We start from the raw sequence: 12,201 nt of genomic DNA on the forward strand, positions 1-12,201 counted from the left end.
TGACATGCACTGTTAACTGTGGGACCTTGTATAGACAGGTGTGTGCCTTTCCAAATCATGTCCAATCAATTGAATTTACCAAAGGTGGACTCTAATCATGTTGTACAAACATCTCAAGGATGATCAATGGAAACAGGATGCACCTGAGCTCAATTACGATTCTCATAGAAAAAGTTCTGAATACTTATGTAAATAAGGTATTTCTGGTTTTTAGATTTAATAGATTTGCAAACATTTCTAAAAACCTGTTTTCATTTTGTCATTATGGGTTATTGTGTGTAGATTGCTGATGTTTAAAAAAAATGTTTTAATCCATTTTAGAAAACGGCTGTAACAAATTTTTGTTGGGGGGAAAGTCAAGGGTTCTGAATACTTTCCGAGGGCACTGCATTTGATGTATAATATTTTGTTTTTTTGATTTTGTTTAGAATATTTTTTTTCAGAACACAAATTATTACACTACACAAATACATATTTTGAGGATTTAAAGAAAGTACATCAAACTAATTAATAATTGTGAAATTTCATATTTGTTCAAAAATCTCCATTGGGTTGTTGTTCTCCTTGGAGAAAAGAGCTACACTGTAATTTTCTATGATCTAGCGCCATCTCCTGTCAATGGAAACGCATTGTCACAAACCCTAACGTTTGCCTGAATAAAGTTCGAGGAGAGAAGTTTATTTTGTGATGTGATGCAAGTCATTCTTATACAGGGGGATTAAACATTCAATATCTCAGATGTTGGTCATGTTTGAGTAATGAAAATGTCTAAAAACCTGTATGAATTCAAAAAAACTGTGGCCTATGCATATTTATTTTGTGTGTCTATGTCCATAGGTGGCTGTTTACTAAACTCTTATGCATCAGGTTTAGTTTCCCAATAATTCCCTTTTTGTTACAGTTTATCTTGTTTGAGTTGATGATTGATGATAGCAATAAAGACTGTAGTTGTGCTGAGGTCTGTTGGGTATTCCCCAGCTTTGTCCAGCTGTGACCCTGCCAATGTCATTGGTGTCTAATCTCTGTCCCTTCCCTATTTCCCAGACAGCCCTCAACTCATCTCCCTGTCAGCGTTACTGTGATTGGCTGCTCGCTTTTCTGACCTCTGACTTCTCCTCATGGTGGGCAGAGGAGGGCCGGGGGCTGGTTCAGAGTCTGACATGAACAATCAGGTCTGGTCAGAACACCAGCCCTACAGGGCCCAACAATGGGCTGTGGATTTCGCGGTTGAGTGGCAAAAAGGGCTGACTGATACTAAGCAGAAAGTACTCAGAGAACTGGCCCTGATCCTATCCTCCATCACTCTCTCTCTCTCACTCTCTTTGTCAGACTGATCTCGCTGATTGGTCTGTTGTTTTTTCCTTGTCTGCCCTCGCCAAACTTGGTAGAGAGTGCTAGGTACACGAGAGTTTTTCCCTTGGTGTAGGCTACATGTATGGTAAAATTTTGAATCTGTGATTGATTCATTTAGTAGTAGTCATTTTTACCATATGACGACAACAAGTTATGACGATGGAGGATTATAAAATCGTAACTGGTTATGATTGAATGAATTAGCCCCCCTGCGATAGGGTCTTGGAACTTGGATGTACCATTTGGACATCCAGGAGGGTGTGCGTCTGTGAAGGAATGTACTTTTGTTAATAAGACAGAAAAGGAAAAAAAGAGAAACAAAAATGTTTGGCCCCTTGGTCGCTCTATTAGTGTGGTTGAGTGGTTTCCTGAGACTCTTGACAAAAGCATCCGTAAAGCAATAAAAAGGCTTCCTCATCTCTTGAGTTCTGTCCCCACTCCAGAGCTGGATGTCTGCTTTTTTGTTTATAATTTTTTTTGACAACTGTCACTCAGAACTGGGGTTAACACTCCAAAATGTCTTATCTTCAATGCCAATACCACTCAGAGTTTACTCTCTGCTCCTCATTGCCGTTCTCTGCAAAGTTTAGGATGAACAATTCATGTACAATTTTTGGGGACAAAAACCCCCAGATTTTTTTATTTCCAGAATTCACTTCCAAAGGTTGTCGCAAAGCCGCATTGTCTGCAAGGTCTTGGGTTAAATACCCTACTCAAATGAATATAAATATATATTGTATTATTATACCAACTCAATCTGCTTGAACATTTTGATAATGTCTATTTATGCTGTATGTCAAAACCGTTCCATTCAACACATTTAGTACATTTCCATTTACTCATCTGATGGGATAAAGATCAAGCTGATTTGTAAAAAATAAATAAAATACAAAAATCCTATCAGTCCTTCCAACTCCCTTTTGGGACACTAGACTGGATTTACTTGCGTGACGAACAGACCTGAGTGAGACTGATTAAAAATGAAGCACTATAGCAACAACCAAGCCAATAGTCGAACGGGAAGCTGTTTACAAGGGGGGTACCGTTTCCATGGTTGCCGGACAAACCTCCTGCACCAGGTATTAAACTGCCCCCGGAGAGATCCTTAGCCGCTGCCACTGTTATAAAGACCTGCTTTTGAGACGTTGAATTGAACAAGCGCGCATCAGAGCGCCAAAGACATCTCGAGGTATTTTTTCATACATTTTCAACAGGTGCAAATCCTCAAGGCTAAAGTGAGATTAATAATTTATCAATTGGCCATTTGGATTGTAAAGTATTTTCTCAGCATTATATCAGATCAAGGTAAGTTTGTCATGTTTTTACATTATTTTAATTAAAAAAATTAAAACCTATTAGAATGAAGTAGGTTATCATTAAATTGTAGCAAATTATTATTGATATCTTGCCATAAATATAAAGTTGTTAATTGTAACTATTGTAAGGTTTTGTTGTAAAGTTAAATTACTAGCTAGCTATAAGCATCTTCATATTTTTTCAAATAATTGAAACACTTAAATTAAATAATCTCAAATATCTGATTCATTAATTTGTCAATAGCCTACTCTATTTGATCACGTTTTGAGTCGTTTATCATAAATTCACTCGACATATATACGTTTATAACAGTGCCTTTGTCCCAGCATTTGTGTGGAGAGTCCCGTTTTATGGCTATAAGCTATTACGTGTAGATAGGTAGGCTAGACTGCGCTCCAATCACTTTTCACAAAAGTTCTATGACCTCCAGACAGTCAACATCGGAACCAGTAAGAATAAACATTGCAGGTCTTTCGCACATAATGTCATTAATCACAGTCTTTATTCTGGGATTACAAACCCATGCACTCATTTTGTTAAGCAGTTTCTAATCAAATATCAACATTTGAAAGATCTCAACTACATGCAGCTATTGTTCCTACAATTTGTTTCCCTACAATTCACTGAATAGAACGTGCCATTACCACAGAGAGAAACTATTTCAATTTACCCCCTGACATGCCTCAAAGGGCTCTGTTTTCAAATAGGGCTATCATTGTCCTTTTCAGCTTTGTTCATGTCGGGTGTATATTTTCTCCTTGTCAGGCTGTTGTCTGGTGGTATAGGGGGGAGCTTTAACCATCGGAGCGGAGGGAGGACCATGCTGTCTCTAAGCTGTGCAGACCCCTGGCCCGAGGGCTCGGTGGGGCTGGAGGAGGAAGTGGTGACTGCCGCTGCTCATTCTGAGGAGCTGGACCTGGACGACAGCTCAGCCTCAGCAGGCTCCAGCAGCACTGGGGGCTCTGACAACCTGGATGACAGCCTGACCAGCCTGCAGTGGCTGCAGGAGTTCTCTATTCTCAATGCCAATGGGCCTCAACAGGCTACTCTCTCCACTCACCACCAGCCTCACTTCTTCGGCCATCAGCAGCTGGGCTCTGAGGCTCCCGCTTCCCCTCTGGCTGGTGACCCTGCATCCATAGGGATGCCCCTCACCCCAGGCAAGCCCACAGCAGCAGCCTATTGTAGGATGCAGTCCCTGTCAGCCCTCCCTAGCCTGGTGTCCCATGGTCACTGCCCCGATGAGGTGGACTACAAGACAAACCCTCATATCAAACCACCTTACTCCTACGCCACACTCATCTGTATGGCCATGCAGGCCAGCAAGAAGACCAAGATCCCCCTCTCCTGCATCTACAAGTGGATCACTGACAACTTCTGCTACTTCCGCCATGCTGACCCCACCTGGCAGGTAAATGTTGCTAAAGTCACACCCACACCCACACTTGAAAATGGCTCAAATAGTATGCTTTAGACTAGGTCCTGTGAGAGGCTCTCAGTCACATTCGTAACTTGACTATGTCTCGAGCAGCCAGAGAGTGAGAGACAGAGAGAGAGAGTCCTCTTCAGCATCTGCCACACAGGGCTCTGTGTGTTTTGGAGTGGGGCCAAGATGCAGCTGGGCACAGTTTTTCTTTAACAGGAACGAGTAAGAGCACAGTTCTTTCCAAAGTCTGTATATTGAGAGCTCTGGGCTGTCTGCCACACTCTGATCAAGCATTAGCAGCTATGGTTTATGGGAATTAAGGGCTTTCATGGTACAAAGATGGCAGCAAATACTCCCGTAACTTACAAAGATTGTAGCAAATACTGCCTTGGACGTCCCCTTACTTGGCAGTGGGCATCTTGCTTAAGAAGACTTCATCCCCCACAACACACATTTTAGTGTGTGTGTGTGTGTGTGTTTTTAAACCCATTACATTATTTTTCAGAAATAGCTCCCAGGTTTTCTGCTTGAGCAAGGAGAGGCAATGGGGGAGTATGGGGAGGGGCAGTATGGCATCAAAAGTGCAGATTCCCCATCAAAGGGAAGAAATTCTCTGGAAAAAGTTTCAGGATAAATGATTAATTAAGTCGTTAGCCGTACTCCCCGGTTCCAGAAGTTATACTAATTTCCTGAGCATTCTGTTATTGTAAGCCAGTGCATGGGGCAGATAATATTTAACAAAGGTCAGCAGGTCACTAGTTGGGGGGAGGGGGGGGGGCAGTGTTAAACTCCTGATAAGGCTGAATGCAAGAGTACACAAGCTAATATATTTGATGGAGCAGGACTGAATGTGTACTGCCATGTCAATCCTGTCCCCCTCATGTGCTATTTCAGAACTCCATCCGGCACAACCTGTCTCTGAACAAGTGTTTCATCAAGGTTCCACGGCAGAAGGATGAGCCAGGGAAGGGGGGCTTCTGGAAGATCGATCCCCAGTACGCAGAGCGCCTCCTCAACGGGGCCTACAAGAAGAGGGGGATGCCCCCTGTCCAGATCAACCCTGCCTTGCAGAACAGGCTTAGGGCCAACCCCCAACCCCTGCCCAGGGGCCTCTGCAACCCCACAGGCAGCCAGAGTGGGCTGTGTGTCAATCCAGAGGCTCAGCAGCTCCTCAGAGAGTTTGAAGAGGCCACTGGAGCCGATCAGAACTGGGACCCCTGTCTGGCTGAAGGCACCATGCTGGGGGCATGGCCCATGAGAAAGGGAGGCCCTGGACACAAGAGGAAACATACACTGGGCTCCAGGACTGCCATGGTCAAAGTCCCCTGGCGCTCCAGCTCTCCTTTACTGTCTGTGGAGGAGTATAGGGAACTGGGCTCCCTGAAGGGGAACTTTGACTGGGACGCCCTCCTGGATTCTGCGCTGAGCGGGGAGCTGAGTCTGGACGGAGGGGGTCCACTGAGCCCCATCCCCCAGGAGGACCTGATGGTGCGGGGGACCCACATCTGCCCCCTGGAGGCCCCCGCAGGGACAGCAGACAGCAGCCACGTGCTGGCGGAGACCCAGAGGAGCAGTGGAGCAGACTTTGAGGAGACGTTCCTGGCCACAGCATTCCTGCAGAGCCCCTGGCCAGAGGAAGAGGAGCAGGGATCTACCAACTTCCTGTGCAGCTCCACAGTCAACCTGGAGCAGCTCTTTGACCTGGGAGATTCCCTTGGAGGGGACCTCAGCAGTAAGATAGAGTATCTTCTCTAAAGACATGTTCTTCAATTCTTTGGCCTTCAAGACTCGTTGACTATACTGTGATGATGACACTTCTAGATTATTGTTTAAAAAGAGAGGCACCACATGAACTAAATGGACCTTTTACACATACACATTTTTAAGATTTCTAGATTATGTTTTTTGAAATTGGTACAATAATGGATGACATCATTAATACCTACAGAGCAAAAATGCCACAATGAACTGCAGTATTCTAAATGATTACTGGACAAAAACTATATCAAACCTACTGTTGGGACCATGACATTATCAATAAGACTTTGCTCACAGAGAAACAAAATATTCCTGTCTGAGGACAGGAAAACCACCAATATGTCTTTGTTTACATTCTGAATATATATGTGGTATTGAATGGATTGCAGGTTGACATGGATAGAGGAATTGTCATGCAGGCACAAGGCGAGCAACAGAACATTGGAATCGACATTTTAGAAATGTACATTTATTTTGCATTAGATGAAATTACAAAGTAAGACTTTACAGTGACTGTACTCTTTGAAAGTTATGGACAGTTTCGAGATGCAAGGCCAATAGCAAATGATGAGTTGAGGTGTTGTACCTGACAGTGATGCAACGTTTTAGCTGCTTAAGAATAGTTGGTTTAGCATGCTGAATATTTCATAAAGGTTTAGATGAATCCACCTCACAGGGAATACTATTATTTGTTGTGAAGATCTCTGGAATGTATGCATCAGACTTCAGGAATTTCGGTCCTGTACTGAATTTTCTACTGAAATGCTGAATGTCTGACTTTTAACGCTCTGTGGATGCATTTGGATGAAATTCTGAAAATAGTGTCTATTTAATATCAATATACAATATCTGTAACTGAAGTGAAAGGAATACTATGATGATCAATGAAGAGATATTTGCCAAATTACTACTAATTAGAAGAGTTTTTAAGACTTAAAATAGTTTTATGTGTGAGGTTTTCTATAATGACTACTTTCTGAATGCATTCTTTGAATAATGAGCTTTTCACTTTAAATGTATAGAGAACAATTTAAAACAGGTTGTTTTTAGCAAGCTTAGGATTGTCATATTATCAGCAGAGAGTGTAAATTTATATTTAATAATCATTAATTCAACAAATTTCAGTGAGTTAACCAGTTACAGAGAGCAGTAGAGGACAGATCTGGATGTCGTAAAGACAAGTTCATTCCAATGCAGAATAGCTTAAGGCAAGCTTCTCCTTTGCAATGGTTTCAGTGGCTTGTCAATGAATACCCGACCTTCAGGTTAGATGTGCAAAGAACAACACTTGGGACCAGAAGACCGGCAGTGTTAGAGGCTGGGTTTTCACCAAGGAAAGCTGATGGAGGCCTATTGGTCAACAGAAGGACACAATGCAAAAAAAGATGACATAAACAAGCAGGAATTACATGGACAAATGTTGAGTTATGAGATACTCTCATTTTGTTTCAAGTCTACCTTTACCAGGAAATTGCTGTCTTTCCTCTGGTCTTACTAAACCAAATCACACGGTTTCAAGACATGAGTGAGTCTTAAAGGTCGACTTATGGCACAAAAAATTGTACATTTTCAAACAGAAATGGGGTGTACCTTTGGTGGTTCGTCGAAGTGTCATTCTTGTCATGCATGCCGCGACCGACGTAGACAGTTTGTTAGCTAATATACCCACTTTAGCTAGCCAGTAACTCCTCCAGTGTGTTGACGTCATTTCACAGGATTTGTGTTTGGAAAGAAGCTGTAGAGGTCGGTAAGAAATGGCCCTTCTGTAGCCAAATATCTTATTCATAAATTGTGGTTGTGTTTTTAAGCATTAAATGACCTAGCATGATGGTGCATTGATCAGTTATACAGTTTAAAGCCACTATTTTTGTGTTTTTACCCAAAGTCAACCTTTAACATGTATATTAAAATGTACTAATAGTTGTTATCTTGCAGAATAACTACTCCTGGTTTATTAGTGTTGTAAATCCACCATGAAGTGTGAAAGTGCAATCAATGTACAGTGAGTGATACTTGGTCTATTTTACATTACATTGAAGGGTAGTAATGCAGTGGAATTCGTCAGACCCAGTTCATGGTTTATTGTGGTACGGTATGGATACATTCTGATGGAAGGAAACTCCTCCTTTAAAAGTGAATTAACTACTACAACATTTTGTCAGTTATGTATTAGCTCTTCCAAAACACTGCTCATCCAAGTTGACCCTATTGGCATCATACCTCAAGATTTCTTTTTATGGAGATATGCATTCTTGTGTGCATTCATACTCTTGTTTATTTTTCTGTTTTTCCTTGACAATAAAAAAACCTTCAAACTTGAATGAGTTTACATGAGTTTTTGTACATCTGGGTGCGGTGCTTTTGAAGATGTCTATCTGTCTTTCCGTCTTTTTATCTGTCTCTATTTTCTCTCTGTACATTCCTGATTATATCCCATTAGTGTGTCTTCTGTGTGTGTTGGTGTGATTAACGCTTGCCTTTTCCTGCTCATCTCTTTTCGGGGGTGACTGGGCTCAGGCAGTGGATTGGGGTCTTTCTCTGGCTTTTGTCTGTGCTCAGTCAGACACTTGTCCCCCCCCCCCCAGGGCTCTGCTCTGTGCTCGTCTCACTGGGTCAGTGTGGGGTCTAACAGGAACAAGTGTCCCACGCCTCCATATATCACTATCCTGTCTGTTCTGGACCACACCGTCTCTCTCTACTTCCGAGGATTAGCTAAGTACCACGTTCAGGGAACTATATTAATATTTCCCTGTGGCGTTTTCAAATGAAGCCCAGTGTATAGCTAGCGTGTCATGGTGTCAAACACTGAGACTGTCTTTACCACACGAATGCCTCATGAGGTAATCAGGAAACAGTTGGAGCACACAGGTGAGAAATCCTATACCTCTGTATGGTGGACTGGACACCCAACCCTCCACGGGAAGGGTACGGTTCTCCATCTCCATCCGTGGTGCTCTCTGCTTGGGAAAGGAGAGCTGACAGTCGGAGTTAGCCTTCTCCCCCAGCCCAGCTCCACAGAGGCCCCCTGGACAGCAGTTATTACATGGTACAGTTGTCTGTCCAGGTGGAGTGTAGGGTTCATAATTATAATGTGTCAGGCTGGTTAGATGAGAGGCTGTTGGTAACATGATGCAGCCATTCTTCCCCAACCCTGCTGATGGCTGCAGGTAAGGAGAGCTCCCTGGTGAAACGCTAACCCTCCCTGCCACTCGCTCGCTTGTCCCAACCCAGGAACGCTCCAAACTGAAAGTGCAAAAAGGCAACAACAGGAAAATGTGAATACCTAGTTATACATTATTCTGTCAAGGGACAGCAAAGTCAGACGTATCTTAGAGGTGTAAAGAGATACATGTGCAAAGCTTCCATTTGTTTTATGTGATAAGCAAAAATGTATTGAAAAACAAGTAGGAAAAGGAGAATATATTTTTTCTAAATAAAAAAAGAAACATCCAGCTAGTTTAACAAGAGGACCCGACCCAGGAGGTCACAAACTGAAGAACATATCAGCCACTAGAACGAGGGCACCAGGGCGTTGCCTTCACAATGTATTTCTCCCCGTTGCCCCCACAACTCCATTGGTATTCAACCAGGCTGTGTACTGCAAAGGAGGGAGCGAGCCGCTGATGGCTTGGGCAGCTCTACTCGTGAGTTCAGCTTATCCATCGGCTCCAGAAAAGAGGGAAAAAGGGAAAAGTGCTAAGAAGAGAGGGGGAATACATCTTTTTTATCACACGGCCAATGAAAGGCTGGTCTCCGGGGTAACTGCTGGTGCCATTGTTATGTAGACTGGAGGGAGAATGGGAGAGTGTATGTTACTGGTCCCTGCCAGGCCCAGGGAGGGGTTGATTAGGGTTGTGGACGGATGGCGTGGAAAGAGAGGGAGGTGGACAGCCCGCTCAGATTTATTATAGTGGCGGTGTAAATCTTTGTAAAAGTGCACTTACCTTACTAAAGTGAACCTCTACTCACACCCCCTTTCTGGGTGGGGAGGGGGTGGATTCACAGGGTCTGCCTTAAAACACTGCACTGTCTTGTTCGTTAACCCCCTTTGATACCCTGCCAGGGTATACTATGTATTGGAATAAGCCTCTTATGTTGTTCAGTCAAGTGAATGTCCTAGATAGTGCTCTGAATGGCCAACCATATGGGTAAAAATTATGCACTGTGCCATACACAGCCCTGATAGAGATAAGTGGATCACTACAGACCACTTTATTTTGTTCCGTTTGTTGCTTGTTTTTCATCTCTGTTCAGTGGGTGTGTGGAGGCGGAAGTAAAAATGTGCAGTATCACATTTTCACTATGGTGCCTGAAAAATCAACAAGGTTACCACACACCATAAAACACATCAGAAAAGCCCTTAAGTTTTATGGTGTGCTTTTGTGTTGATTTTACTATGCTCTGAAACAACCTATAGAAACACATGTTTCAGTACAGGTTCACTGCTGTGAAATGATACAAAATACTGGTAAAAGAGGAATATGTCAAAGGTCAAATAGAATCAAAGTCAATATTAGGCTGATGCCATTTGTGTTTGATATGTTGAGGTCAGGCGAACGCTGTGGACCATTGTGAGAGGGATGTGTGGTGGTGAGTGTATATTTGGTGTGACAGTGTGTGTTTGTGTTTTCCTCTGCTGCAGCAGTGTGGATCGATGTCTCTTTGTCAGTGAGACACAGGCAGAGGGGTAATCTGACATCCATCAGTGGCTTAGTGAGCAATACACACAGTGTGTAACCACAGGGAAACAATACCCAGGGAAACAGTGGGAGGGCCCAACATTCATTACACAAGGCTGGGGAAGATATTTTGTAGGTGTTGAAGAAGACAGAATGAGGCAGCAAATGATTGCAGTGACAAGGACATTTCTGGGGTTTTGCAGTAAACTTGAACTTTTTCCCCTACTGCTGAGAGAGGATGTTCCTAAGGGAGTTATCTTTCATAGAGATTACTATTAGAGATAGAAAACCAGCCAGTCAGTTTAAGGGTGTCACGTTTTGCTGTTAGGAAGAGGGAACAGATGTACTACATCCAGTCGGATGTACTAAAACGAATATGGGGGAAACAATAGGTGGCTCAAAGTGTATTTGTATTTATTATGGATCCTCATTAGCTGGTGCCATGGCAGCAGCTACTCTTCCTGGGGTCCAGACAAATTAAGGCAGTGGCCCAAAACATTACATTATATTTCACAACACATTAAGTGTGTGCCCTGAGGCCACTACTCTACTACCACATATCTACAACACAAAATCCATGTGTACGTGTGTACAGTGCGGGTTTTAGGGTTTAGTGAATGATTTGTCCCAAAGACAATGCTTTACGTTTTTGAAATATTTAGGACTAGCATATTTCTTGACACCAATTCTGAAACTGACTGCAGCGCTTTGTTAAGTGTTGCACTGATTTCACTTGCTGTGGTAGCCTACGTGTATAGTGTTGAGTCATCAGCATACATAGACACACAGGCTTTACACAGAGCCAGTGGCAGGTCATTAGTAAAGATTGAAAAAAGAAAGGGGCCTAGGCAGCTGCCCTGGGGAATGCCTGACTCTACCTAGATTATGTTGGAAAGGCTTTCATTTTGGGCTGCAATCCCGTTAACAGGATGATATGACAACAGCCAGTGAAAGTGCAGGGCGCCAAATTCAAAACAACAGAAATCTCATCATTAAAATTCCTCAAACATACATGTATTTTATACCGTTTTAAAGGTATTCTTGTTGTTAATCCCACCAGTGTCCGATTTCAAATAGGATTTACGGTGAAAGCACCACAAACGATTATGTTAGGTCACCACCAAGCCACAGAAAAACACAGCCATTTTCCCAGCCAAAGAGAGGAGTCACAAAAACACAAATAGAGATAAAATGAATCACTAACCTTTGATGATCTTCATCAGATGACACTCATAGGACTTCATGTTACACAATACATGTATGTTTTGTTTGATAAAGTTCATATTTATATAAAAAAATCTGAGTTTACATTGGCGCGTTACATTCACTAGTTTCAAAAACATCCAGTGATTTTGCATAGCCACATCGATTCAACAGAAATACTCATCATAAATGTAGATGATAATACAAGTTATACACATGGAATTATAGATATACCTGTCCTTAATGCAACCGCTGTGTCAGATAAAAAAAAAAAAAGTTTACGTAAAAAGCAAACCATGCAATAATCTGAGATGGAGCTCAGAACAATCAAGTCAAAATAGACGCCATGTTGTAGTCAACATAAACCATAAATTACATGCTAAATATTCCCTTACCTTTGATGATCTTCATCAGAATGCACTCCAAGGAATCCCAGGTCCACAATAAATGCTTGATTTGTTCGAT

At 42.5% G+C, this 12,201-nt stretch overlaps 1 protein-coding gene across 1 annotated transcript; it reads left to right on the forward strand.

Annotated features, from left to right (window-relative positions):
• The first annotated feature begins 2,460 nt into the window (after positions 1–2,460).
• On the forward strand, positions 2,461–8,175 carry foxj1a (forkhead box J1a). The gene is made up of 3 exons (XM_021558300.3): positions 2,461–2,658; positions 3,436–4,081; positions 4,991–8,175. Exons 2-3 carry the CDS (start codon positions 3,491–3,493, stop codon positions 5,849–5,851), a joined length of 1,452 nt encoding a protein of 483 aa, XP_021413975.3. The 5' UTR covers positions 2,461–2,658; positions 3,436–3,490; the 3' UTR covers positions 5,852–8,175.
• The last annotated feature ends 4,026 nt before the right edge of the window (positions 8,176–12,201 follow it).

This window comes from Oncorhynchus mykiss, chromosome 13 (assembly GCF_057628025.1).
Source record: "Oncorhynchus mykiss isolate SJ-2025 chromosome 13, ASM5762802v1, whole genome shotgun sequence".
NCBI lineage: Eukaryota > Metazoa > Chordata > Actinopteri > Salmoniformes > Salmonidae > Oncorhynchus > Oncorhynchus mykiss.

Coding starts and splice junctions, on each gene's coding strand:
- foxj1a (XM_021558300.3), top strand. CDS start 3,491: ATGCTGTCTCTAAGCTGTGCAGACCCCTGGCCCGAGGGCTCGGTGGGG. Junction 4,082..4,990: donor ATGCTGACCCCACCTGGCAG/GTAAATGTTGCT, acceptor GTGCTATTTCAG/AACTCCATCCGGCACAACCT.